The 26,843-nt window shown below is 37.3% G+C and overlaps 2 protein-coding genes across 5 annotated transcripts in view; one reads left to right on the top strand and one right to left on the bottom strand.

The window, feature by feature from the left end:
* The window catches only part of MOB4 (MOB family member 4, phocein), an 8,997-nt gene extending 3,369 nt beyond the window's left edge, over positions 1–5,628 (top strand). The window contains exons 5-7 of the mRNA XM_085299480.1: positions 1,278–1,357; positions 2,227–2,338; positions 3,271–5,628. Coding sequence (XP_085155606.1) covers positions 1,278–1,357; positions 2,227–2,338; positions 3,271–3,402 — 324 coding nt within the window. The 3' untranslated portion in view covers positions 3,403–5,628. The remainder of the gene's footprint in view (positions 1–1,277; positions 1,358–2,226; positions 2,339–3,270) is intronic.
* Positions 5,629–9,320: 3,692 nt separating this feature from the next.
* The window catches only part of RFTN2 (raftlin family member 2), a 34,918-nt gene continuing 17,395 nt past the window's right edge, over positions 9,321–26,843 (bottom strand). For 3 of the 4 annotated variants that reach the window (XM_085299476.1, XM_085299477.1, XM_085299479.1), the window contains 4 exons: positions 25,413–25,534; positions 23,869–23,972; positions 16,251–16,329; positions 9,321–11,587 (listed from right to left, as the gene is read on the bottom strand). In XM_085299476.1, coding sequence (XP_085155602.1) covers positions 11,321–11,587; positions 16,251–16,329; positions 23,869–23,972; positions 25,413–25,534 — 572 coding nt within the window. In that variant the 3' untranslated portion in view covers positions 9,321–11,320. The remainder of the gene's footprint in view (positions 11,588–16,250; positions 16,330–23,868; positions 23,973–25,412; positions 25,535–26,843) is intronic. The other variant, XM_085299478.1, reaches the window with a different exon arrangement.

Raw genomic sequence — 26,843 nt, 5'->3', positions numbered from 1 at the left:
AACCCCCCCCACACACACACCTTTTCTCAAGTAACCAGCATGGTAACAGCAGTTTGCCTGGGTGTCATTACCTTACACTTTGCTCAGCTCTCCTATTTGAAGTACTTGATGCATCATTTTTCTTGCCTTCAGAGGGCTTTCTCTGTTGCTACTGGTTATGGTGATAGTGCAGTCCATCGTATCTTTGTACTTCACCTTCCAGAATAAGGTGTCAGTTCTTAAACTTCTTTTTGTCCTGTAACCTTTTCCTTAAAGGATTCTAAGATGCCTTCATTTAGCTCTGAAGGGCAGCTTCCTTCCCAGTTCCTACTTTAACACGCTTTCCCCCAAATATATTGGCATGCAGTGTATGTAATTTACTTAGGTATACTGGAAACCTTGAGGCTGCTTTTCTTCATTCTGGTCCGTGGCTTTACGTGTCAAGAGCTGCAAGCAAGTAGATTGACCACTTTCTACCTATGCATTGTTCCCATTCAGAGAGAAGAGGAGGCAATACTGGTTATCCATGAACACATACCATTAAATCTCTTGGTTTGTGTTTTGGTAATGGCTATCATCAACTAATGGTCAGATAGTGTATTATGCAACCTTGAAAGACTGCTGCTGAAAATATGTAACTGTTAAGTCATCTTTAAACTGGGGAATGACAAAATATATGAATGTTCCTGCTCTCTGCCTGACCCAGTTCATCTTTACTTTCTTTTCTCTCTGTGTACCTGATTTCAGAGCCATGGGTTGGCTTAGCCATGCTGATGTTTTCATTTTTCTTTGTCAAGTAAAAAACCTTGATGTATTTAGATGCAGGAATTTTTTAAGTAAGTAATTTTTTTTGCTAGAGTGTTGATTTAGGCTATTAAAGTCTGTCAGCTTGATTATGTGGAAAACAAATGAACTGTAATGATTTGTCTTTTTTTTTTCCCAATGTTCTTCCAGTACAGTATCTTTTTTAAGGAGATGCATAAAATTCACTACTTGTGTGCATGATCATATTTCCATAGTAACATTATTTTTTTTCCTGAAATAACTGATATGGCTTATAAAACAGAGAAGAGAAATGGCTCACTTACGGGGAAATGTAGTCAGACCTTCAGGGAAGCTATGTGAAACTTCTGGGAATAAAAATGGCTAGGGAATAAAAATGGCTAGGGAAGTTTAAAGGATTCTTATTTGCAGCCTTTGTGTATCAGGAAACATAATTTGGAGGGTATTTCTTTAAGTAAGTTATATGATGATTTCAGGCATGCACTCATCTGTGTTTATTCTCTCTACTTTTGTAGTGTCCTGCTATAGACTATACTAGACACACACTTGATGGAGCTGCATGTCTTCTGAATAGCAATAAATATTTCCCCAGCAGGTAAACCACTTTTTTTTTGGGGGGGGAGAGAAAAGGAAGACAGGGGAATTGGTGTCACCTAAACACTTAAAAACACAAAAAAATGCATAAAACACTTTTCATAGAATCCTACAAAAATACTAGAAATCCTGCAGTACACAGCACTGTTGTTTCTACAGCTGTTTTCATTTTTAAGCCTAGGAAGAATTCCTGCTTGTTGATTTAGTTTGCCATTTACTGGAGCAGACAAGAGTGTTTTTTAGGTGGAAACAGAGTTTTGTTGTTTTGTTTTTCTAATATCAGTGTTACTAGGGGTTTTCCACTGGTGGAGCGCCAGTCTAAGTAACAGGAAAGCCTTTAGAGAGATGCAGTGACTCAAAGGACTTAAACATGACTCCACTGAAAAGCCTCCAGCAGCCAGTGCTGATCTAATGTGGGGCGCTAGCGAGCATAGAAGACAGAGTGCATTCAGCGGGTAGCCCACAAGTCAGACCATGGAAACRTAACTGGAAATGTCAAAATTGTGCTTCTCTGGGAATCCTGCCTTGGCAAGGAGGTACAGTTGGAAGTCTTTCTCCCTTCGCCCATCAATGCTGGAAACCAGCAATCCAGCCATTACCAGAGTAACTGATGATGTTTCTAAACTGCAGACAAGGCCTTTTTGTTGTCAGAATACAATTCTTAAATGTGCAGGATGCACCAACATTTTTATTGTTCTTACAACAATAAGCAATTGCAGGCACAGATACCTGCAACCTGCTAAATTTCTTGTATAATTACAGAGTATCGCTTAATAACCAGAATTTAAATTCATGTCAGTATGTTTTTCAGTAGTCATTTCAGTAGATCAATAAARCAATGTTTTGTAACCTTTCTTCTGATGCTTACAGGGTAAGCATAAAGGAATCCTCTGTAGCCAAATTAGGATCAGTGTGCCGAAGGATTTATAGAATATTTTCACATGCTTATTTTCATCACCGGCAGATATTTGATGAATATGAAGTAAGTTTACTCTTTATTTCTCAACTCAATGCATTACCTATTTTCTTTTAACATTACCAAAATACCCACATCCAGGTGAAGTATTGGTTATCATAAATTACATTTTTTTTTAAGAACTGAAATTCCATGTTGTAAATTATTTTAGCCTTAAAATTTAAGTTTTTTTWAAAAATATGTATTATTTATTTACTTTGCCTAGTTGATTATGGTTTCTCTCATTTGAATAAATGGGCAGAATTTATGAGTTTTTATGCCAGCAACTCTAATTTTGTCTAAAGATTCGTGGATGTATTCAGCAATTGGTGTAGTTTGTACTGCTTATGTGTTTCCTGTTTGTGTATGTGTTGCTCAATAGTGTGTGTGTATATGTGTGTAGGTATGTGTATATATCTTTATATATAAAGTATATAAAGATAACATAATTGTAAAACAAAGTAATGGAGAAACTAGTAGCATGTTGTGCACCTTTAGTAATTTCCAGCTTTTTTGACTGAAAAACAGAAATCAACAGAGAGACTATTAGGGGTATAGTTAGAAGTAAAAGGAAACTCTGTGGTAAATCCAGTTTAGAATGCTGGAAGAGCTATGAAAATAGTYTTATCATAACTTAAACTCCCCTTTTAGATAGTGGATCAGGACTGCATTGACACCTGAAAATATTCTTATCTAAGTGCTGTTAAACTGAGCTGTGACTTAAGCCGTATGCTTTAACTTCAGTAGGATTTTTTGTTTATTGCAGTAAATACAAGCAAGCGGTAAAGGGGAGTATGTAAAGTAACACGACTTCACCATTTAAGTATTGCTACTTTCTAAAACTTGCAAGACTAACAAGGCAATTTGCGTATGAGTTGTTTTTTATTATGTTCTTTGTTGTTTAAAATATTCCTTCTGTGTATATTGTGCTTTTTTTCATCCCTTTTTTTAATCTCCAGAATGAAACCTTCTTGTGTCATCGGTTCACAAAATTTGTGATGAAGTATAATTTGATGTCCAAGGATAACCTGATTGTACCAATTTTGGAAGAAGAAGTGCAAAATTCAGTGGCAGGGGAGAGTGAGGCATGATGGGAATGGTGGTACAGAAGCCTGTATTGAACACATACAAAACATTAATTATGTACTGTATATATCATTTTAGACACTTCAATCACGTATCCTCATAGCTTTGTTTAGTAAAATCTTTTGTATGCTGTGTGCATTGCCTTTTAATATGAGAAATACTTTAAGTTATTCATGAGCTGTATATTCATCACTGTGGCACTCATGGTTTTTAAATAAAAATAGTAGTATCTGTTTATAATGCCTGTTAATAAAAGAATTTACAGTTCTCTAAAATTGCTGCTAAACAATCATTGAATCACAATCCTGAATATATATCTGACTGGGTGGGGGAAAAGATTAAAATTTCACAGCAAGCCATTTCCTAATGCAGTAGCTGTATTAGCCTTAGTTCAGAGTTTATCACCTTACATAATTCTGCAGGAAGTTCCTTGCAATGTAGCTTATTCCTAATTTAGATTTTATTTTTTAAGAAGAGTGCTTTTATCTTGAAGATGTACTTTTGGATGTACATATTCCTGAATATGTATATCTAAACACTAATAGGAACTATARTATTAGTAATACCAAAAGGATAACTTCACTATGCTATTGAACATATATTCTTGATACATGTCTGACATACTTTCTGAACTTTTTTATAAACAGTAGAGGTTTGTGTACATCAGAAAGGAATTCTGTCCTATTATGGCCGAATTTCGTTCTGCTGTCCATAACTTCTTTAAAGAAAAAGTCAATGGCTTATACCTGTGCATATGTATGGCAACTGCTTACAGATTATACCTCAAATAAATATTCATATAACACTACATAACACACTAGTGTAGTCTTTGCTTGTATTCCCAGGAAAAGCATTCCAAATACTTGAAAAAATTGAACCTGACTCATTGCAATAGTTGTTCATATTTTCAACCTGTGTCAGCCTTCATCCATTCACCTGAATTACACTCCTCAAGATACAAGAGTTAGTCACATCTCTGTTCCCCTTCAAATGTTTGGTTCAGTTGTGTTTGCAGATTTGCAATAACTGACAATTTCCATGAGTGCTGCTTAGTTATGTCTAAAATGATAGACTATTTTAGAGATAAATATAGTAGATATACTGCTAAGCGTACCTTAATGCAGGTTCTAAAAGCACTAACAGTGTTCTTGTGTTAAATGAATTTTGCTTAGCTGCTCAAAAGTTTTAAAGTTAGCCAGTTCTGTTATAGGTTGCCAGGGGCCCTCTTTTATTTGTTTAAGCAAGTCAGAATTGACTGACTAAGCTAATTTCTGTAAACTACACTTTGTCTTATGCTTACCTGGGAACAAGGGAGTCCACCTATTTTTAAGAAGTCTTTTTTTCATAATATACTGAACATGCCTTAATTTTTTTTAAACAAATGAAGCACACCTCAAGCAACTGTACCACCTGGATGTAAAGGGAATCTAAACAATGAGGAAAATAGAGATCCTAGGCTTATAAAGTGCTTAAACGGCTGTAGCCTTCAGCAGCTCTTTTTGTTTCATGTTTATCATTGTATTTAATTGTCAACAGGATAATTGCATGAAATGTTGTATGAGTGGAAGTAGCTTTAGTTATTGTCTATACACTTAGTTATAATTTGCCTTGTATAGACCACGTTACTTGATAAATATTTTGAACTCTGTATTGCAGGTAGGAGGACTGTATTTTTAGAGGTAGCAAAGTGAACTTAGTTCTCTTACAGCTCACTGTAGGACCATCCAATGGTGTGGTTCATTTGTACAGTCACTCTGCCCACTTAAATTGGCCATGGTGACAGAGGGGCAAAAAAGTGTAACTGGTGTTGCTTAACTACATTTACTCTAAGAAACTGAAAAAAATGATGTGGTGCTTAGGACTGCATTAAAACTTTAAACCTCTTTTCATGCTTTAAGAGTTTCACATTAAAACAAAACTCTGGAATTTTTAATCCTGTTTGTTGTTGTTCAGATTTGCACTGTAAAGTTAACTTGCTATACTGTCTAAGGCCTAAGTGAAACACTGCTTGTATTTTCCCTTGCTATTGTTTACATGAGTTCTGTGTACACACATGTACCTGAATAGTACCATGAAACTTCAGTTAGCCTAAGCAAACCATTGATTTGTCTAGTAAATAGGTTAACAGATTTAATTTATACTCTACGCAACAGGAAGACTGTCTCTGAATGATATTGTAAGAAAGAAAAAAATGAGATTAAAATTAAACTGTTTCTTTATCCATACCAGTACATTTTGATAAGTGATTCTCTTTTCACCTCRTCCAAGAATGCAGGCAATTGAATGCTTCTGAGAGAAAATTCTGCACTTCCCCATCTTTGGTTTGAGGTATGCGGACTTCGTATTTCTTCTTTCCAAAGTAAAGAAATGTAATACTCATTAGCACCTTGCAGTTTGAAGTCAGACCTCAATGTTATACTTTACTCAGAATTCAGAAAATGATGGTTCTAGAATATGTAAGTTAGTGAGATCTAGAAAAGGAAAATTCAAATACCCAAAACACACACACATATGCAAAGACCTACTGTAAAAAAGGGATAACTTTCAAGTGACTTTTTCTTAGCCATCACTGTTTTTCTTGATACTTGGCCTGCCATATCTTGCAAGTTTGCCACAGTAATTTTGCTACTTCCCTTTTAAGATTTTAATTCTCTTGGATGTTGTCATAGTTTCTTCATCTGGTTAAACAGATAAGAATATGTCACCAGACCAGTTTCTCTGCACGTTCTTCCAAGTTATGTTTACTTGTAGTTAAGGGTGTTCATTTATTTAATTGATACCAATTGTCTAAATTCTCATACAGGAAACTGGTTTTCAAAAACCTAAATCCCAACTAACACTTTTGTTCTCTAAATTAAGCCATAGAGAATTGCAGAAACAGTGACTTAAAACTTGATCAGCTCTTAATAGATAGTAATAGATCTAATAAGCTTTGCCTAGTACACCATATGTATGTACAAACAGCTTAGAAAATACAATTCTTGTCTAAGGACATGTGTTTTCTGAGATCTATCCGGTTTAATGTCAGTTTGAGACAAATATAATGATTGTGATGGCCCATTTGATCAGTGTGTCTGATGATGTGAAGTTTCCTATCAGAAATACAAAAAGAGTCTTAGCTTTACAAGAAAAAATTGTTATTTTCTAAACCTGAAATATAGAAATTACCTCCCCTCCTTTTTTTTTTTTTTTTTTTGATCAGGTACGTAATAAACTGTTACGACAGCTATGAACCAGGCACAAAAAGAATTATTACACTGGATAATTTCTCCCTTCCTGTAGACATTATTATAAGTATTTCGTGACCAATCAGTTTAAGAACCAGAAATTAGAGGAAGTATCTTATGCAGAGGTTCAAAATCAGCTTTAATTGCCTTCTATCACTACTGTTTTTAATAGTTTTAGGGCATTTATCTTTTCACATACAAGTAAGGGACTTTCCTGTTACAGTTCAGGCACACAGGTTCCTAGCTGAAGCTATGTTATTCAATAAATTAGTTTGTTTATATTTTTGTCAGAGAATGCATCCATGCTTTATGTTTGATTTGCAATTATTTCTTGCAATGATTATATGAAAAGACATAACATAACCAAGTATGTGAAATGTATGCTGCTAAAATGAAAACTGATTATCAAAAATACATACTGTAAGAGCATATGAAATAAGAGTAATTTGCCAACAGGGTTATTCTCCCTAAATGAGAGGTGTTCTGCTTTACAAACTTCATTGATGGAAATGAAAGCATAGCTTCATCTTTCATTATTTACTGTTCTGATACAAATTAGAAGAAGTAGATTCAATTAGAATCCCCTATACTCAGTGTACCCCCTGCTTTCACTTATGCAAAGATATAGTTGATTTTCAGAATTTTAACTACATAGGAAAAGGACTAGAAGATTATCCATCATTCAATTTACAAACTTTTTCATTTTTTTCTATTTTAACATCTATGCCCTACAGAAACAGGTGGTTTGTTTTGTGTTCTTAGATTAGTGCATGAAGTCAGATAATTCACGTGCAGTTTGCACTAAGAGACGTGGGCAAGTGACCAAACAAATTCCCGAAAGGAAAAAATCAATTTTATTCCCTCAAATAGAAATTTCTGTTATTCCCCCAATATTTCTGCTTCCTTGTTTTTTTGCAAGAGGGACTTCATTTTGATTTTTGAAAGAAAGAGCTCTGCAGCAGGAGAATAGTCTCTTTCAGCTATAAACTCACAATGATTACGCTCATGCGTAACCTAGTGCCAAAGAACTGGCGCTTACAAGAAACGTAAAGAATAGGATAAACATGCAGTCTCTGTCACATCAACATTTACAGCCTCCAACAGATTTCAATTCAGTGACTTTTTGAGGGAATAAAATGGATTTTTTCCTTTCAGGAATTTGTCTGGTCACTTTTTAAATCCACATAGTTTTATATACAGTGTTCTGTGGCAATGAGTTCTACAGTCAACTGAATAAAGCAGCATCTTTTGTTTTAAGCCTGCTACTCACCACTTTCACCATTCCCTTGAGTTCTTGTATCAAAATATATGCTGAAGAATGTATTGCTTTGYTACCCTCTCATGCTTATCTTCTGTGAGATACCGTTTCTTTCCAGGTGGAAGAACTGTATTTTATTTGTTTTCCATACAGAGCTTAAATGTAATAGCCCTGTGAGCTGAAAGACAATAGACAGCTAGGAAGCCAATGTGGATTAATGTTCCTACAGCAGGGGCAACTTTATGTATGGCATATGAGATAAACAGTGCCAAAAAAGTCAGATATCCTTAACTCTATAGGAATTTCTAAACGGGTTTAGAAGATGCAATTCAGCATTTATAGACTGAGTTAGTAAAATTGGGGGGGAAAAAATCACGGAAGTTTTATTCAAAGCCTTACAAGATTGAAGAGGCAAGGACTATAAACCTCTACATACTGAAAAGGAATGTGGGTTTAATTCAGTGGAAGAAGGAAAGCCTGTCTTGCTGAAAATGGGGATATCCTAAAAGGTGCCTATGGGCATTCATGGCATACTCAATTTCTAAACAATCTGCGGTTCCAATACAGGATCTTCCTTGTGACCATCCCATTAAGAGTAAGGGGAGAAGCCCTCTTTGAAAGCATGTAGATACCACTTTACTTGAATTTTCTGCATTTACGTCAGCTGGTATGATGAAAAAATAATGTTAGAAGTTACAATGATTCTTGTTACGCAATACATGTATTCTAGAAAGATTAATTGCTCTTAATTTAGAATTTTGCATTATAACCTGTATATATACAGGTTATATATATAGTTAAAGTACCTCTATGTTAAGCAGAGATACTGCATCTTTTTAGAAAAGGTAATTTTTCTGATATAGAATCATAGAATCAGTAAGGTTGGAAGGGGCCTCTGGAGATAYCCAGTCCAACCGCCCTGCTCAGCAGGGTCACCTAGAGCATGTTTTGTTACTTCAAAAGCTTTAACTTTGAACATTCAGAGTTCCTAGTTTTTTGATCATTTTTTCTGCTTTCACAAGTTTGACTTGTGCGGAAAGTAAAAACCAATATGCAAGTCTCTGCGCCCACACGTGCACAAAATATGACAATAACTTTTTGATAACCTGGGGAAAATACTTTGGGAAGTGGAGCTGCACAGCAAGATCAGCTGTTACCTCACGTCAAATACGCTAAAGTTACCTGCTTTTCCGCCAGAGACAGACCTTGTGCAATTCGCAACGCGCCCACTGCTGCAGCTTCGCCCGCGGCTCCCGTCCCCCTCAGCCCTGCGCACCGCGGCTCCTGCTGCCTCGCGGCACAGGCACCGCTCTTACAGCAGGCACATGCAGAACTATTTTGCCAGGCTGCCAGCAGCTTCCCTAAGAAATTCAAGCGAGAAATGGGAAGCTGCACTCTCCAGCAGTGCATAAACCAGCCAGAGCTGAACAAGGCGACAGGAAAAGCTGAAGACGTCTCCAGCTCCCGGCTGTCTTCGCAATTCTGGGAAAAGGCCTGCTGCAAGCAGCAGTGTTAGAGGTGCTCTTCCACAGTGAAAAACAAACAACGAACCTGCAAAATGTTTATAATGAAACCGGCAAGTAACTCCAAAACTGAAATTACTTCAAGCTCCCACTGTGACAACCCATTTCATGCAAGTGTAAAAGGTTTCTTTTTTTCCTGCAAAAATGAACTGAAATAGTACGAGCTGTGTACTACTTGCATTTGGTTATTACAGCAAAGATAACTTAGAAGTTACTTTTTGCTTATTCTGAGCAGCAGCTTCTGCCCGAGTTGTTGCTGCGCACCGTTGCCGTCAGTGAAATCGTATGCCGCTCACCGCAGGGGTGCTCTTTCCGAGCCCCTTACTGCTATTCCTGTCGCTGCCTTTATTTGCCCACTGCGTTCAGCGCCAGCATCTATTGATGGGGACAGAGAGACGCCCGTGGCAGTCAGCGGAGGATCACCTCAGGGGAGGGACAGGAGGATACCTGTCTGATGTGCACTCAGTACTGCAAATGCTCAGAGAAATGCTGTAAATACGTTTGTTCMGTTCTTCCCTACCTTCTTACTCTGACCAACTTAAATTCAATTACCTTGACAGTGATAAGCATTTAAATAACATGATTAGTGACTGATAATRGTGCATTTATGGTCTGTTCTTCTAACACTTCCTGAAATATACAATTTTCATTTGTAATCACCTTTATCTTCTGCACACGCATTTGTTTTCAGCTTCTCTTCTTTTGACTTTTTTTTTTATTAAAACTTGAAATTTCCATGAGTTAACAGCAACTTCTTACAGTCAGTAACTAAGTTACAGTACTTCATGTGAAGACACCAATACTGATCTGAAAGAAATGGAATTTCTTTATGRCTTCTGCTTTTTTCCCCAGATACCATGGCAGGTCAGCCTAGACAGAAATGCAGTTATTGCAAAATATTATTTCAAGACAGCAGCATAAAAATAATTCCTATTCATGCCTCTCCCCACAGACCTGTGTGTCAACCTCCCTTAACACAAACAGCTCCTCCCCTCTGTGATGACTGATACACAGTAGTTTCATCATTTCCTCTAAACATTCTCTCTAGAATTTAATGCAGTTGAATACACTTTATCCAGTGTGATATACATTTAGCTAAGATAATATTTTTTATATACATTAGCATATTGGTATATAATTTGCCTGCTTTTTCCCCGTACRTATCTTGTGTCCCTTGCTCTCAGTGCTTCTTACATAGCTTCTCAAATTACTTTTTTCATGGGATGCAAGTTATCTTTCAGAGGSTGAGTGGTTCTTAATTTCCACTCATGAGTAAATTATGAATACATCATTATATGAGCTATATGCTGGAATAGCTTTTCGCTTGGGTGAACAAGAAACATCCTGCATAGGGAAATTAAATTACAAGAGGATGGGTTTGCCCACAACTTCCCAGAGGTTTTCTCTATGTAAGGCATTACTTAAATTATTAACTCTCTAGCATAGGACCGACATTTCTTTTCCACAGGCTTTTGAATTTAGACAAGGCAAGTACACTGGAAGTTGCATTAAAACTTAAGGACAGCCAGATAGTTCATTTCTATTTTTTCAGCAATATTTACAACATCCTTTTAAAAAACACCTCAAAAATACTCAACRTGCCCATTTCCATTCTCTCTTACAGAATACAAACTATTCCTGATTTTCAGCRTTTGCTTCCTTGCTTGTCAAAAGCATTAACAAAGAAGTTAGAAGAGCACCCAGTCATGTAATTATTAAAGAGAGACAGAAAACCAAAGTATTTTGCAGTAGTATTATTACTATAATAGGATTAACACAAAAAAGAACACAAATACAAAATGAGTCTGGGAAAAGGCAAAGGATTATATCAATGCACTGAAGTAAAATGATAAATTTTTTCTTCTTAAAACACGTGAATTATGTACAGGTCCATCTGATGCAGTTACTTACTTTATTACATACATGTGACCTGAGTGACTCCATCTTCCTGCTCAAATTGTCCATCATCTARTTCCCTTAACACTCCATCACTGCTGCTGAATCCTGGAAAGCCTCCATACTGGGAAGATCCCTCCTTGATCCAACATTGCTTAGGAGACAGATGAAATTCATCAGGTGGTTGTCCACTTTCTACAGGGTGAGAAGTAGCTGTGTCTAATCCAACACTTCTGTTAGAGATTTTGCCTTTTTCCTCCCCGATAGCCTGCCTTAAGGATTTCTTCTGAAATGCAAGATAATGTTTAACTGTCAGCTTATTTAGAAAAAAAAAAAGCCAAAGATTAGCTGCATTTTAACATAGAGCAGCACTTCACTCTCCAGTTTAAGCTATGAACTCCTCTGGAGAAGAAAAAACGATGGATACCTCTTTGTTCTCTATAAATAAAGTTAGAGACAGGGAAGATACAAGACAGTCAAGATACAAGAATGCATACACAAATGCTAAGAAAACGTAATTACTTCAGCAACTCTCAGTACTTATATATTAGTTGGCAGATCTAGAATGATTTAGGAGTATTAACCCACGCTAGAATCAGCTGTTTGAAGGCGGCCTTATTTCTGTGGGATACACACGTCTAGCAGCCCCGACTGACCTCTCTGCCCTACGGTGGCACAGCTCCCGCTGCTCCCGGCCCCCGGGAGCGCAGGGCAGTGGCGTGCACCGGGGCGACGCAGCGCGCCCACCTCCAGCCACGACCGCATGCACTGCACACGCTCCCTCTCCTCTGAGGCGCTATCATACGCGTGTGCCACAGTGTACAACGTGCCTCGTTCGTCTGCAACCTGCACCGCAAGTCCAAGCGATCAGCGGGTGCGAATGGCCTCCCCAGACACAGTCCTGTCTAGGAGCTTCAGCAAGAGYGGGATTTGTGATTAAGACATGAATTAAACTCTATGAATAAAATGAATAGAACTGGCACTGCCTGAGCTCTGGTAAGCGTGTAATCTGGCTACTTCAGAGGTCAGCTGCATTTCTCAAGTGATCCGTCCTGTGGTGAGACTTAGCTATGCTCTCACATCTTTCCAACTGTGGCCAGAAAGGCCTTCCGAGGCCCCCCCCTGAAAATGAGCTCTCTTTACATAGCGTTGCGGATGACCTGCAAGTTGCTCCATCCACATGCTGGATCTGGGCAGACGGGAGTCAGTGGCTCTCTTGAGCAGAAATTTTAGAGGGGTCTAAAGAGACCCTGCACAGAAAGACCTCAGGATAAACACAACCTGATGTTAGTGCTGAGACCACCTGACACACTTCTTGCTGAAGCGATGGCTWCTGATGTCAACGAGTGATGCGAACAGACTGTGATTTGTGCAAACGACGGACCTGCTAGGCGAAGCTAAGGCTCCTCCGAGGCACCTGGCCTAAGAGGAAGCCCCCCGGGAAACGGTGCTGCTGGATAACCACGGCTGACGGGCCGTTTGCAGGAACGCTGCAAGCTGCAGCGACCATGAGGGACACGCCGGTGGAGCCGGCGCCCCCCACCCCGTGCTGCCGGCAGGCCGGCACAGCTACGGCCGAGCCTGATGGAGGGGGAATGGGAGAGAGACCTCACGGCACACACCGAGCCAAACCCCGTGGGGCTCCCCCTGCGTATCCTCGGATCCCGAGTGCCCAAGCAGCATTCGTGTACAGGCAAACACTTGAAAGAAAAAATAGACTAACAAAAACAACTTTGTACCATACTTTGGCAAGTTCTGCCTCCCTTCTATACATTTGCAAGGTTTTTCCCAAGCCCTTCTGAATCAGTAAAAACAATGGCCCTTTTGGCTAAAGGAAATGTATTTAAGGGAAGCTGTTACAAGAGACATTGGGAAACGGGACTGAGGGGAAATAGTGTTGCCTCAGGAGAAACAGAAGGAAATAAGCTTTGCCTGGATGCCAAAGAAAGAGGATAGAAAAGCTTGCTCAAAGGAAAGGAAATACAATAAAATAAACCTCAAGCACGTGCGTGGTTCTGTCTCAGAATTCCCTCCTCCTTTGAACCATTTTCTTAGCAAACTGATGGTACAAATGAGATAAATGGAAAACCCAGTAAGATAATACAGCCCTTCTAATCCAAGAGGCTTTTGAACAATTACATAAATCCTAAGCCAGACGATAGCATACCATCCCATGAAAATATACGAAGGCAGGGAAGRGCTTTGAGGACATAAAATATACTCTCCTCAGAAATGAGAGCCTGGGGGAAATCAGAGAACAAATATTAAGGGATTTCCCTTGATTCTCACTGAAGTAAAAGTTCCTTAAGAACCAGGAACTCTAATTCAACATAAGTAGTAAAAAAAAAGTATCTAGTATTGCCATTTTCCAGGCCAGAAACCAAAGAGGTCCAACAGCTGGAAGCACCTGCAGGGCAAAGCTGCGGCCAGGGCCAGACCCAGCTGCCCTGYGGCCGGGGCTGGAGGGTGATGGGCGCGTGTTGGGGGGCAGGAACCACCACGTATTTCATGTCCTGAGCTTCAGCAGGCAGCACCTGGGAGAAGGCTGCAGCTCCGTAAGCCCCCGGCAGATCTGCACCCAAGTCTTCACGTTCTGGTTTCCTCACAGGAGGAGGAGGAGGAAAATAGCACACGCTTTAAAGTACTAATATTCCCTGTGCTTCCAGTTTCTCATTTTGTTAATTTTGAATTATCTGAAATCTAATATATTTCAGCATAAAATGCAAAGTTACTATTTTTTATTATAGCATATGCTACTGAATTATGTTGTTACTTCATAATCTTGACTGCTTTTTAAAAAGAAATACAAATGTTTCTTAAGACTTCAGTTCAAAAGATTGAAAATACACTTGAAAGTGCTTGAGAGGTTCCAAAAAATAACTCAGAAAATGAAGGAACCTTTTTTCTGAAAAAAAAAAGTGTTATTTTTGAGGGTCAGATAGTTAAGTTTGAGGATGACTATATGAGGCTGTTTGTTTACTTAATTCATGTTTGTTTACTTTATTCATGTTAATGAAAGAGTCTGTAGGTTTCATCTTTCAACTCACTTGCAGGTTTCCCTCTTCTTGAGGTATCTGCGCTGCAAACACGTTAAGGATACACCTAAATAGACAAACTGTGATGCAAGTTTTTATTTGGAAGTTATAATGTTTCAAATATTTAAGTATTTCTCTGTTTCAAGAATGTCCTAAATTATGGACATGAAGATTTTTTGAATAGCTTTAATGTAATTTAAGCTTCAGTGAAAAGAAACACAGTACAAATTAAATGTCATGCTCTACACTATAGGATCAAAAGAATTACATGTTTTTTCTAGAAGAAAATGTTTGTAAAGTTTTGTTAAAACTGCACAGCTCTGTTGTCAGACTGTTCAGGGATCATTTTAAATAAGCCTATTGATTAACATTTGTAGGGTAAAACTTAGTAATAAAAAAATGCTTTCAGATTTCAGTAGCTTATTTTATACCTGAAATCTAGCCATTCTACGCAAAGCTAGCATGACATACTATACCAGTTAGGTATTAGTAAGAAATCTATGAATTTAAATTTTAATAAAGGCATATGCTGTTTGTAAACTCAGAGGTTTACTTTATTTTGTTAAAAAAGCAGTGAAGTAAAAAGATTAAAATTCAGGGAAAAAGCTGACAGAATTGGAAAAACTGAAAGAAAATGTTACTCTGTAAACATTTCACCTCCAGCATGAACTACCTATTTATCCCATGATAAAATGACCTCAGTGCTCTAAGATTTCCTGCTAGAGAAATAAAACATTTTCTGGTACTTGAAAGGGCACATCTAGATACTAAGTTTGTTCAGATTTTAAACACAGTAATTCTGATGCAAGCAGCCACAAATCAGCTTTCTTGTTTACAGACTTCCAATATATTAATACTTAAGTCAATGGTTTTCCAGTAAAACAAAGTAAAAGAATGACTGCAAAACATACAGATGGAGAAAGGGAAGAGGAGAGGTATTGTTGYTTTGTAACACTATAACATCACAAATGACAAATTTGTAAAGTTATTAATCTGATGCTGGATACAAGTGAAAATGCCCCTGGTTTTCATAGCTTCTTAAAAGACTATCATAGAAGAAGAATCTTGATTACAGAAGGGCTGAACTGCCACTGAAAAACAGAAATAATGAAAGGAAAATTCCATCATGGGATGTAGAAAGATTCAGCAAAGAAAAGTTCACCTTCCCTGGCCACAGCAACAGTTATTTACTGTAGCATGTACACAGGTGCTACTGTGACCTTGACTCTGAGCAGGATGTTGTGATTAACAGTTGCTTAATCCTCAAAGTACCTTTACACGAACACTGCTATGGGAGATTTACTCAAAAGCAATAAGGAGCTGTTGAGGTCCAACAGCTGCAGGTATTATTTTAAGTTCTGTATTTTTGTCACACACATTTCCATGTAGCAACAACTAACATTTATTCACCTGTTAACCTCCAGTATTACTGGTGCAGCTTGAGCTTTTATTCTAGTACAGCAATGAAAACAGACATTCTGGAGGTCAAAATAAAGTGTTTTTTTCCTCATATGGAACAGATGCAGGATTTGAATCAATACATTTAAGACTTTACTGAAGACCTCCAAAGAAATACTTACAGCATAGCCAATCACATCCACTGCAGAGTCAGTCATTTCTTAAAACAAAATATTTTGATTAATAGGTTTTATCATGCTTGTGCTTTTGTTCTCAAGTAAGTATGGCAAAAGCTATGTAGCTGAGAAAAAAAATTAAGAAAAGTTGCAAATCTGTCAAGAAAAGAAACCTTCAGTTCAGCCGCAAAAACCCTCTGCAAACTTGACTTCATTTTCTCATGTGAAACCCCTTTTTGACATTCTTCTTCATTAATTTTGAAGCTTATGTTGTTTCTGTACACAACCATTAGGTGCAGTACTAATTTGCTTATACCAATATCATCAACATATTACTCACCTCTGGTGTCTGGATAGCTGAATTCCACATTACAGGTCTCTGAAGAAAAACAACTTGCTTTGTGGCCAGATTTCCTTCACTGCAATTTAAAGCGTATTTTTGAATACTTTAAAGGCAGTAGCATTCGCTGTAACATGCTTATACCTTTCACAGTCAACTGCAAATTATGTGTACATAAAGATACTTACACTGTACGAGTCAGAAGAGTATAGATTATAGCATATAGAGCACGCACTGTCTCTATTCCTGCAGTACTGCAGGTAAGGTTAACGAACTCTTTTCACCCCAGGCTTTATCTTACGACACCCTTTAACATTGTCAATTATAAAAGATTTGGGTTTGACATCTTGTTTTATTTCCACAAAAGAACTAGRCAGGCCCCTGAGCCAGGCTGCAAGAGAGAAGCTGAGCTTTCTACCTAGTTCCTCCCCTCTGCTGGTGGCAATCCCTGTGGCGTGGGAACTGACAGGACAGGGATACCTGTACTTTTAACGCTCCCACTCTGGGATCAGATAGAGCATGTTAAAGAGCCAGAGCAGCCCGGATGGAGACAGCAGTCGTGTTAGCCGAAGGGAACCCCTAGGCCTGGAACCGAACGCGACTTCCTAAGCGCGGCTGCCCGGCAAGCTGCTTTGCGATCCAGCGCCACGGATCGCCCACCTCATCACCTCCACAGGCTCAGCCGCCGGGAAGAGASCGGAGGGCTGATATCCTGTTCCTCACAGGAGGAAAAAGGAACTGAAGGTATTAATACAAACAGGTTTTTCCTAACTTTTGCACTCCTGACCAGAAAATCTCAAGATTCTCCTAATAAATTTTTTTGCACTCAATCATAGYCATTGTCTAAAAATCCACTATCTAGTATAGAAACCGGTCATTTACTGCTATGTTAATTCCTAAACAGCTCTATGATCACTTGGAAAAAAGTAGAAGCATAGAGCTAGATTAAGGTGCTGCACATGAAAACAGGTATATAACAAGAATTTCTATTACTTAAATATGAGTTGGAGTTACTTAACACAAGTATTCTTGAAAGTTTAAGCTTCTACTTTTAGTCCAAGTCTCCACCTTTAAAAAATATGAAATTTAACCTCAGAGTCTTTAGTTCATCAAATCTTCCCTGACAAAGATACAGTAACGTATAATTAGCTATTAATACCAYAACAAATAGGGCCAATCTCAACAGATCCACAGCTTCAAATACCTCAATTCTTTGTGGCTTGCAACATGGAAAATAACATTCTTCACTGCTAGCTAAAGTGTGTTTTCTGGTTGTAACAAGACAGCTAACCGAGACAATGGGATAAGCTTGTTGTATTACCAGCTATGAATAAAAGGCCTCAGCCCAGTTTTTATAAGCTCTACACCCACAATGAGGTAAATGACACTGACTTTTATATGTGCGAAGTACATGCATAGTAAGGACAAAAGAGAAGACAACAGAAAAAAAAATAAAGCTTAAGGAGGAGAAAAAAGAGGAACTTTAGTTTTCAGTTCTGGAACTTTTAGCAATGTTGAAGTTACTGCTGTAAAAATGACATAAAGAAGCAACATTTACTTTGTTCAAAAGGAAATACTGCTCTAAAAAATAAATGTGAAAAAGTAGAAAAGTTCCTCAGAAACAAATAAAGTGTTACTGCTATAATGTCTCAAAAGTGCGTTACATTTTTGTACTACTGGAAGCGCATCTTCCTGAACATTTACCACCTCCGCTGTCATCAACTTTCCATCAGGAATAGAGGGCAGCAGACTGCTTGCATACGTACCACAAAGCAAGGCTGTGTCATTAAACGAGTGCAAGAACTGCAAGACCAGAGCCCTAGGATGTGAGGATTTAAAAAACTTCCTCTGTTCTAAATATCTGACAGTGAGTTTTGACAACCTCTTCTTCTCCCCCTACTCTATTTCAGGGCAGTATTCAATGAGATCTTTATGCACATTAGGGGGGAGAGGGAAAAAGGACACTGAAACACTAGGGCAGAAAAAAAACTATAGATTTAAGAATAAACTAAAGAAAAGTCGCAAAAAAGAAACAACAATTACAGCTACTTAAACACATAGTGATTACTATGTGTGAGTTCATTTCAAGTATCTATGATTTTGCATAGTCTAGCAATGATTAAAACAGCATTATTATGCATAACATTACAGAAAGAATTACTAAAATAACATACGATCACAATTCAGTGTGGGTATGCCAGTCTTAACAACCACACGTATAAAGCTGAGGTAACTAATTCACATTTCATGCTGGGGTCAGGACAGAGGGAACGAACTGAAATCAAATGGTAGGAAGTTGCTCCAAGAAAAACCAGGGACGAAAGCCGCTCCCGTGAGATCAGGAGGAAGTGGGTAACGGAGCCACTGGAGCTCCCGCGAGCAGGCTCTCAGGCAGCGCACAGAGCAGCGCCGCCCCCAGCGTCCTCAGCCGCGGCAGCGCGCGGCCCCTCACAGACCCCCTTTCACTCCAGCTAACTCCGGTCACGGCTGCTCATCTTCCCCGGACGAGAAAAGAGAACTACCTTAAACTGCAGCCTGCGAGGGGACACAGGCAGGCAGGGGAACGAAGTCATTTGGCTACGGCTATCTCCATTCATTAAAATAAAATAAACGGATTACAGTTTTATCCGATGACACGGAAAGCAGTAACCTTGCAATTTCACTCCTCTTGGTTAAGCCCAAGCCCACTGCCACCCTCCACTTGCACACCATAGTACCAACTGTGAAACTTCTCCTTTTAAGCCAGAGTTTCGGGCACAGGGAAGGGCCTTTGCCTTATTTTGTAACAGTGTCTGCATTCCAACAGAGAGAGAGAGAGAAAAAAAAAACAACCCAAACATTAAGCTTCATCTCGTACAAATTCCGCTAGAACAGAGAAATGACACGATGGTGAGCAGACAATAAGTAAATTAACAATTTTCTAAGTCTAACCTTATTAAAATGCTGCACACGACAAAATAGCTATGAGCTTAATTCACAAAGAACTGAACGACAGTGGGATTTCCACTGAATTTAAATTAGAAAAAAGCTTAGAATAAAGCACTCTATCGCTTCCCTCATGCTCCAYATTTGCTCTTTGCCTCTCAAAGTCAGGGCATTTTGAAAACTTAGATTAAGCAGTTTGTTATGATAAACTAATAACCACAAAGTCAGTATTTTTGCACTTCATTTGTTTGCTTTCTGGTGCTTGTAGACAGCCTGTCCTACCTGTTTTCAGGGACTACAGTAATCAGTGAGAGGAAACAAAGGTCACTGCAAAATACGGCTGCTGAAGCCTTTTTCCTGGCTCCTCTCTTAAGAGGGAGGAAGGCCAGTAGAGATTCTTTCGTTAAAAGCATCAGTAATTTGTTTGTCTGCTTATGCTGTATGGGCATTAAATTTGTCCTTGTATTAAGATGTGTATAGTAAGTCCTTACAAACAGTTGCCAACTATGACTGCCAATGGCTCTGATTTCTATAAGTCTGKTTTTTTATGCATAAATATTCTGCATTTGAAGCACTTAAGGTCAGGCAAAATTCCTGAAAAATGAAGAAAAGGAGTAAGATAGCAAATTCTTTTACCAAATCAGTTTGTATTTCTCAAAATAGTGTTTGTAGTGTTCTGGAATTGCACAGTATTTAGATTTTCAGTAATGAGCTTTAGAGAGTAAGTCACGTGATCCATGAAAAACTGAAACTTAGAAAGAATTCTAATTTTCGACCACAAACGTGTCTTAAATTCTAGAAACTTATGGTATGTGTTAATAACTGCAAGGGCACTAAATTACTAGCAAAGTATTTCCTAATGTGTTATTTTCCATCACCAGATTTAACTCCTAACATGACAACTGATGTTATCCTAGCTATAAACCTTCTGAATTTGGCATAATCCTTGTCAAATACATCTGTCAAATAAATTCTTGTCTTGAAAATATTTACCTAGTAAGTTAAAGCTGTCTATACTGCATACAGCTCCTTAGGTCATTTACTATATACTCAAAATTATGGTGGGTTCATCTTGTACTTTTTTTTTTGGTCTCAAATGCTCTTGGAACACATTCTTTAATGACTGCTGATGAAATTTAAGTATCCAAGATATAGATGGATACAGCAATTTTTGCACATTTCTCAATACTCTGTTTTCTTTTACTCTTAGAAAAATACAATAACTGACAGGAGAAGACAGGGAAATTAAGTAAAGGAAAAACTTAAGTAGGTTTTACAGTGTGCTGACTGAAAACCCCCCAAATCCACAAATGCTTATTTTTCAAACAAGATTGCACAAAAAAAAAGCAATGTCTGAAGAGTATGATATCTAYTATCGCTCTATTCGTAAATGTAAGGATAATGTTTTTTAAAGAAATGTTCTTGATCTGATGTGATTTAGCCTATGAGGTCGGAGTTAAGGGACAAAACAGGTCTAGAGACTGCTGCCTATGCCTGAAATGAGACACTGCTCTATGACACTCACTTATCATGTGGCTTGACACTCCATGCTATAAGGCATTTTATTTTTTGGAGAGGAATAGCTATAAAAAAGACGAAAAACTTTAAACAGCAACAAAAAAATCACACAGGAATAGGCTTTAGAGTATAGCATTTTTAAAACTCTCTTTCAAATTGTAATGTGGTTAAAAAAAAGAAGAAAAAAAAGGAACACTGAATGCATGATAATTCTGTCACACTCCAGAACCTGTTAGCTATTCCAGGTCATATGATTGTTTTAAAAAATGTAATGACATTGGAGAGTCACATTTTTTGTCTGCAGCAAGCAGTGAGCAAAGTGGCTAGGAACAGATCTTAGAAGATCTCAGATTAGGGAAAGTTCTGCAGTAAATTAGCAGAAGAGTAAAACAGAAAAAAAGGGAAAATATAAAGGAGAATAAAAATGATGAGCAGGCTATCCTGCTAAAATTTCTGATTCTTAAACAGAATTTTCATTATGYATATTGTACAAATTATTTTTAAATAAATACGAAAAAAAATGGATTTGCCAGAGCTTCCCAAAATGCTGTTCATTACTGACAGAACAAAACATTAATTGTGAGTGTTTTTGGTAGCATGGTCTATTGGATAGTGTTTCTGAAGCCTGTTAATATTCAGTCTGGGTTTTGAGGTCACAGTTCAAAGTCTGGGAAAGAACAGCTGTTAGGCAGCATAAAATGCCCTCCTTTATTCAGACATTTAACTTGCATTCTTAGCATCATCTACCACCACAGTAATAGCATCTTTCATATCAGACACATAGCAACCACCCAAGAATTTCTTCTCTTCTTTAAATATCAACATCAATGCCAAAAATAGTATTTTATCAATCACTACTCAGACTGCCAGTACAGAATCACATTCTTCTTCAGAGTTTTTTAGGACTTCTTAGTACTCCCTTGTTCATGGACTTTCTTTTTTTCTTTTCTTTTCTTCTTCTTCTTCTTCTTTTTTTTTTTTTTTTTTTTTTTTTTTTTTTTTTTTNATCTGATTAGATATATATGCTGGATATACTACAGACATACACACAATATGTGATTTATGCTTCTTCTAAAGGTATCTCACAAGCTATTCTAAGACAACAGTTATTAGACAACATACACAAAAACCCAYCCAACCATTTAGGTCAGAAAACAAATGCTTTATATTCATCTGAATTATTTTAGCATTGCTACAAAACTAATCCAACTTCAGCTGTGGCCAACATATAATTCCCTCTTACATGATCACAGCTAGTAACTGGCTGCTCATTTCATGTTTTATTTAGGAAGCAACAATACTTCAGACACTAAGCGCAAATTCATGCCATGCCTTGAGCCTTCTTAGCRGCTCAAGAAACAAGTCCTGTCTAATGAACCACTAGCACCTCCGGCAGCACTTTTTCTGCCCTCCTTTTTTCCCTACAGCACTTACCATCTAAATGCCCTGCTTTTGCTCTGCTAGTCTGAGACGTACAAGAGAGCATCAGACTGCCTGTTGCATGCAGAGCCCAATACTCACAAAGTGGCTGCCGAGGACAATCTTGCCCTGGTTCTCCAAACCCTACGGGGATGGATACCAYTGCAGTGTTTAGAGGATGGAAGAGTTTCAAGGATGAAACCTCTCCCTCATCCTATGACCTCAGTGCAGGCAGGCTACTGAAAACTTTTTTTTCCCCATTGTCCACTTACATCCTTCCAAGAAGCAGATCTGGATCCAGAAGGCCTGTTCTCAAGCTCTAGGATTTGTCCAAAAAAATTGTTTATGGAAACTAGTTGTTTATGGTAACTACCAAGCTTAGTAGTTCACACATCCTTACAAGTCACCATGTCAAAACTAATACACTTAGACAAAGACATTTGCTTGAAGAAATTAATTCAAGGATAACTACTCTGTTTCATGTTGTAAGAATTGATTCTCTGAGGTAGGGGCTTTACAAAGTGTAAGTTCAGAATTTCATAAACTTCAGATCAAAACAAACAGAGACTCCTCAAATAGCAGAATATGCCATACGCTTTACTACAGTTTCTCTTATCTTTGATTTTTAACCAACTGTTTAAAAATCAATTATAAACATCCCTTCCTTCCTTCCCTTCCCCCCCAATAAAATACAGAATCAACCCCCCAAATCTATTTCCTGACCAGAAATACCACTTTCTCACATGGATGAGTTGATTTAATTATGTCAACTCACTTGAACAAAACTCCATTTTCCCAGAGCACTTCTCTTGGAACCTTCCATTCACATCCTTTTTATGCTATCTTGATTTAATACAGTGAGGTCTGGRTCCAAACACTACTAAAGTCACTCAGTGTCTTTTCTTTGTCTTTAATGAGGCCTAAGTCATGCCTCAGTACACTTGTTTGCTTTTAAACTTTGGCAATCTTAATCTGATGGGAGCAGAATTCAAAAAACTGTGTAAACTTAATCTAGCGATGCATTTGTGCTTTCTTAAATTGGTACTGTAAAGAAAAGCATGGTGCTTTTTTTCTTTTCCAATAAATAAAGTGAAAGTTTGGAACATTATATGGGATTTAGGCCTGTTAAAATTAGCTCTTCCTATATACATGGATCTCCCACAGACATCTAAAGGARTATCACAATGAGAAAATAATAGAACTGAAATCCAATAGTTTGCTACTGTATTTAAGATGAAACATAATGTCTACATTAAAGAAGAAACAGCTCAATAACTTGCTGGATTAGCACATTCTCCTCCCTCACTTGCAGTAAGTAGTGCATGACTGTCTTGTGACAACATTGTTTTTTCCCATAGTYTTAAAACAATCACTCACCAAGGTACTTCAGCGAAACATTTCAACATTTGTTTAAATTTGAAGCATACGAGTAATCCCACTGCTAGCCCATTACTAGGGATTCTAACTGTGCTAAGAAGTCTCCTAGATTAAATATTTCTCATGTTTGGATATACACAACGTATATTAAATTGAGAATTACTGGTCTAGTTTGAAACTCACTGAAGTCAATTGTCCTAAATCAATAGTCATAAAAGCCCCTCCAGCATAAAGCTACTTACGCCTCAAGTTTTATATGCAGCTAACATTATTAACATTTTTYCTTTTACATTTCAGTACAAAAACAGTCACTTGGTAATTCTCTGAGATGTATAACGTAGAGCATATGCAAAAATGCTATATTCTGCTGCTTGGGTACCTGTCATGTCGTACAATAGGTGTAGGCAGGACACAGGTCAGAAGCCATCCAAACTCAGCCAGCGTGTGCAGTAGTGGTCCATAATCTGTTTTAATTTCACATCCCTACATTAATAATTATAAAAAGTAGTAAAGACACTCTGTGCAGGTTCTATTTACATTTCTACACGTAACAAACTATTCTCATTTCTTATTTACAAATAACGTAACAACCCTTTGAGATTTTGTCCCATTGTATTGTCGGATATAAAGAGAGAGACTATTTCAAAGTGTTTTCAATTTGAAAAGTTCAAGACTACAGAAGATTAGAAAAACAGGCAGTGCATAAAAACTTCAGATATGAGCCTTGATTCAGCAAAACTTTCAAAGCACACATCTCACTTGCTAAATTTGTTCATGTTGCTGAATTAATGCCTTAGAACTTTTTCAGTTTAACTGTAGAACAGATTTCTCAACTGTGTATTTAGTTTTTTTACTTGACAATCGAACAACAAACAYTTCACCTAGCTATTGACAGAAATCTTAAAATTTTCTGAAGTAATATAAAATCTAAAAATGAGCAAGAATATATGCATCTAAAAATATATTATTTTTGAATCCTGAGAATCCAAAAAGCCATAGATTAAAAAAAAAAAAAAAAAAAAAACACTCTGAAAAAGCCAATTCATGTGAAGTCCAGGTCCTCATGATCAGTTTTATCACACAGTTCCCACTTTTTTCAAAGTGGATATTATCACATATGCACATTCCCTGAAGGCAGACAAAAAGCTTTTGACATAGGCAATAGAGATCTTTCAGGAAGGGAATGACATTTTCTTCTGCATGTATTGCTCTGAAATTTTACACCAATAATGTGCAACCRCATTCTACATCAATTATTCAAAATCAAATTCTGTACAATAATAAATAAACAAAGCAAGATGACTTCAGAGAGAAACAGTCCTTAGTACACATCATCAGTGATGATCGCAAAGTAAAATATTTTTAAAGACTGTATATTTTTAGTCAAATTTAGAGCTATGCTTTAATAAAGCAAATCCATTGACCTCAGTGGATTTTACCTTTTTATGCCAGGACTAAGTTTTGTGCAGTTTCTATTCATGTAGTAAATGTATTCACCACTGAATATTTTAAATAAGTCCTTAATATAATCCAGCAGTGATTACTTGTAGATGTCACTCATTCACACCAATAATCTTATAATATTAAAATATTAAAGAACATTAAAATAATTTTATATGATGGTAATAGGTAGCCCAATGTAACTTCATTAGAGTATTTTTTTTGTTTCACATTGAAACTAAAATTTTACTAAGAACGTGCATCAGAGTTACATGTAATTCATTCACTATCACTTTCTACTTGTTTAACTTCCAGTTGCTATTTTCCTCCCCCTTTTATTTAGGGAACACTTCAGCACTAGTTTATCCAGGCRGCTTCAAGAAACCATCCTTAATGTTTATCAACATTCATACAAAGATTCTAACAAAGAAACAAAGAAAATTAGAAGTAGAAAATTACATTTCTAAGTAATCACCAATTTACCTCGATGACTGTCCACTGTTCAACAACTATTGCATCATTTCCTTTCCTGTTAGAACCTGGAACTCCAGAACCTTCTTCTTCATAGATAAATAATCCTTCTAAAGATTTGGGCAAGTAGTCCCCTGTGAAAATAAAGATGAATGTAAGCTGAAATAAATTTTTAAGTCCCTATCTTACAGTTATTTATGCATGAGCTTACATTTTCTTATTGGAAAGTCCTCTGAACTAAAATGACCTGAGACATCAAATCACTCAGATTYATAGTGCCTTTTTCCCAGAGTCTTTTTTTCCCTAAAGGAATTGAGCTATAAACCCAATATAGGCTTCATTTTCTCAAAAGCATTAGCCACTTCCATGTTTAAGTCTGAATTCAGGTCTCTTATATTCAACACATCCCCYGCAGCATGCTAAAGCTCTTTACTCAGCTTCAATGTGGTATGCCTGACAATAAATGTGGCTTTTGGTGCAGTGGGAGAGCGCTGCAAGATAAATGAAGCACAAAGTGCAAAGCCTCGCTGCAGTTACTTAAATAATACATAAAAGACCACAGGAAGAGCCTGAAACCGAAGTAATTGTAAGAAGATTCCTGATGGGAAGGAAGTTCCAGAGCACACCTCCCTGGCTTACTTCTCATGAAAGTTTGACAATATCCAGTTGGCCCAAACTAAAGCTGTGCATCACGTGCTGGTTCATTTTCTGGTTTTGCATCTCCTAAGAGCCACCCTGGAAGCCTTTTGTGCAGCTGTACCTCAACAGCTGACTATCTTGAAAACTAAAAAGAAAAAATTAAACTAAATTTAACCAGAAAAACTAAGTAATCCGCAGAATATCAGATTTAAATCTTCTCTAACATGCCACATATGTACAGAGAAGACTATTTTTGCCACAGTTTCAGGTGAAGGGGATAAAGTTTTTTTTTTTTTTTTTAAAAAGGCAAGCAGATAAACAAAACCTTTGGAGCGCCACTAGTCTGATACAAGAATTTGACCAGATAGTCACAGAAACTCCCTAATTAAAGGAGTTCAAATTTTTTAACATCTGTTTGCTAGTATGAAATATATCACRCATTTATTTATATTATTTTTCACGTTAATTCATATTATTTTTACTATATTACATACAGCAAATTTATGTAATTTGAGTTACGATTATTTAAATACTTACGTGTATATATCTTYTCTGCATATTTACAGAGATATTGGACATGTTATTTTATTTTTAGAATATACACAAACATAACCTGATTGCATTTTTGACAGGAAACTGAGGTTCCTTCTATCACGGAAGAAGCTTTTAGAGCACAAAGCCAGCTTATTACCRGATCTCCTTACCAGTCTCTCATATATGGAACTGAATATATGGCTTCAGGTACAAACACATGAATATCTCTAAAAACTCCCTAAAAATTTATGAATGCTTAATGTTACTAAT

This window comes from Rhea americana, unplaced genomic scaffold (genome assembly GCF_003343005.1).
Source record: "Rhea americana isolate MKP2758 unplaced genomic scaffold, rheAme1 scaffold_15, whole genome shotgun sequence".
In the NCBI taxonomy this organism is placed as follows: Eukaryota; Metazoa; Chordata; class Aves; order Rheiformes; family Rheidae; genus Rhea; species Rhea americana.
The sequence above is the reverse complement of the archived record's forward strand: the minus strand, read 5'-3'. Positions and strand labels throughout refer to the sequence as shown.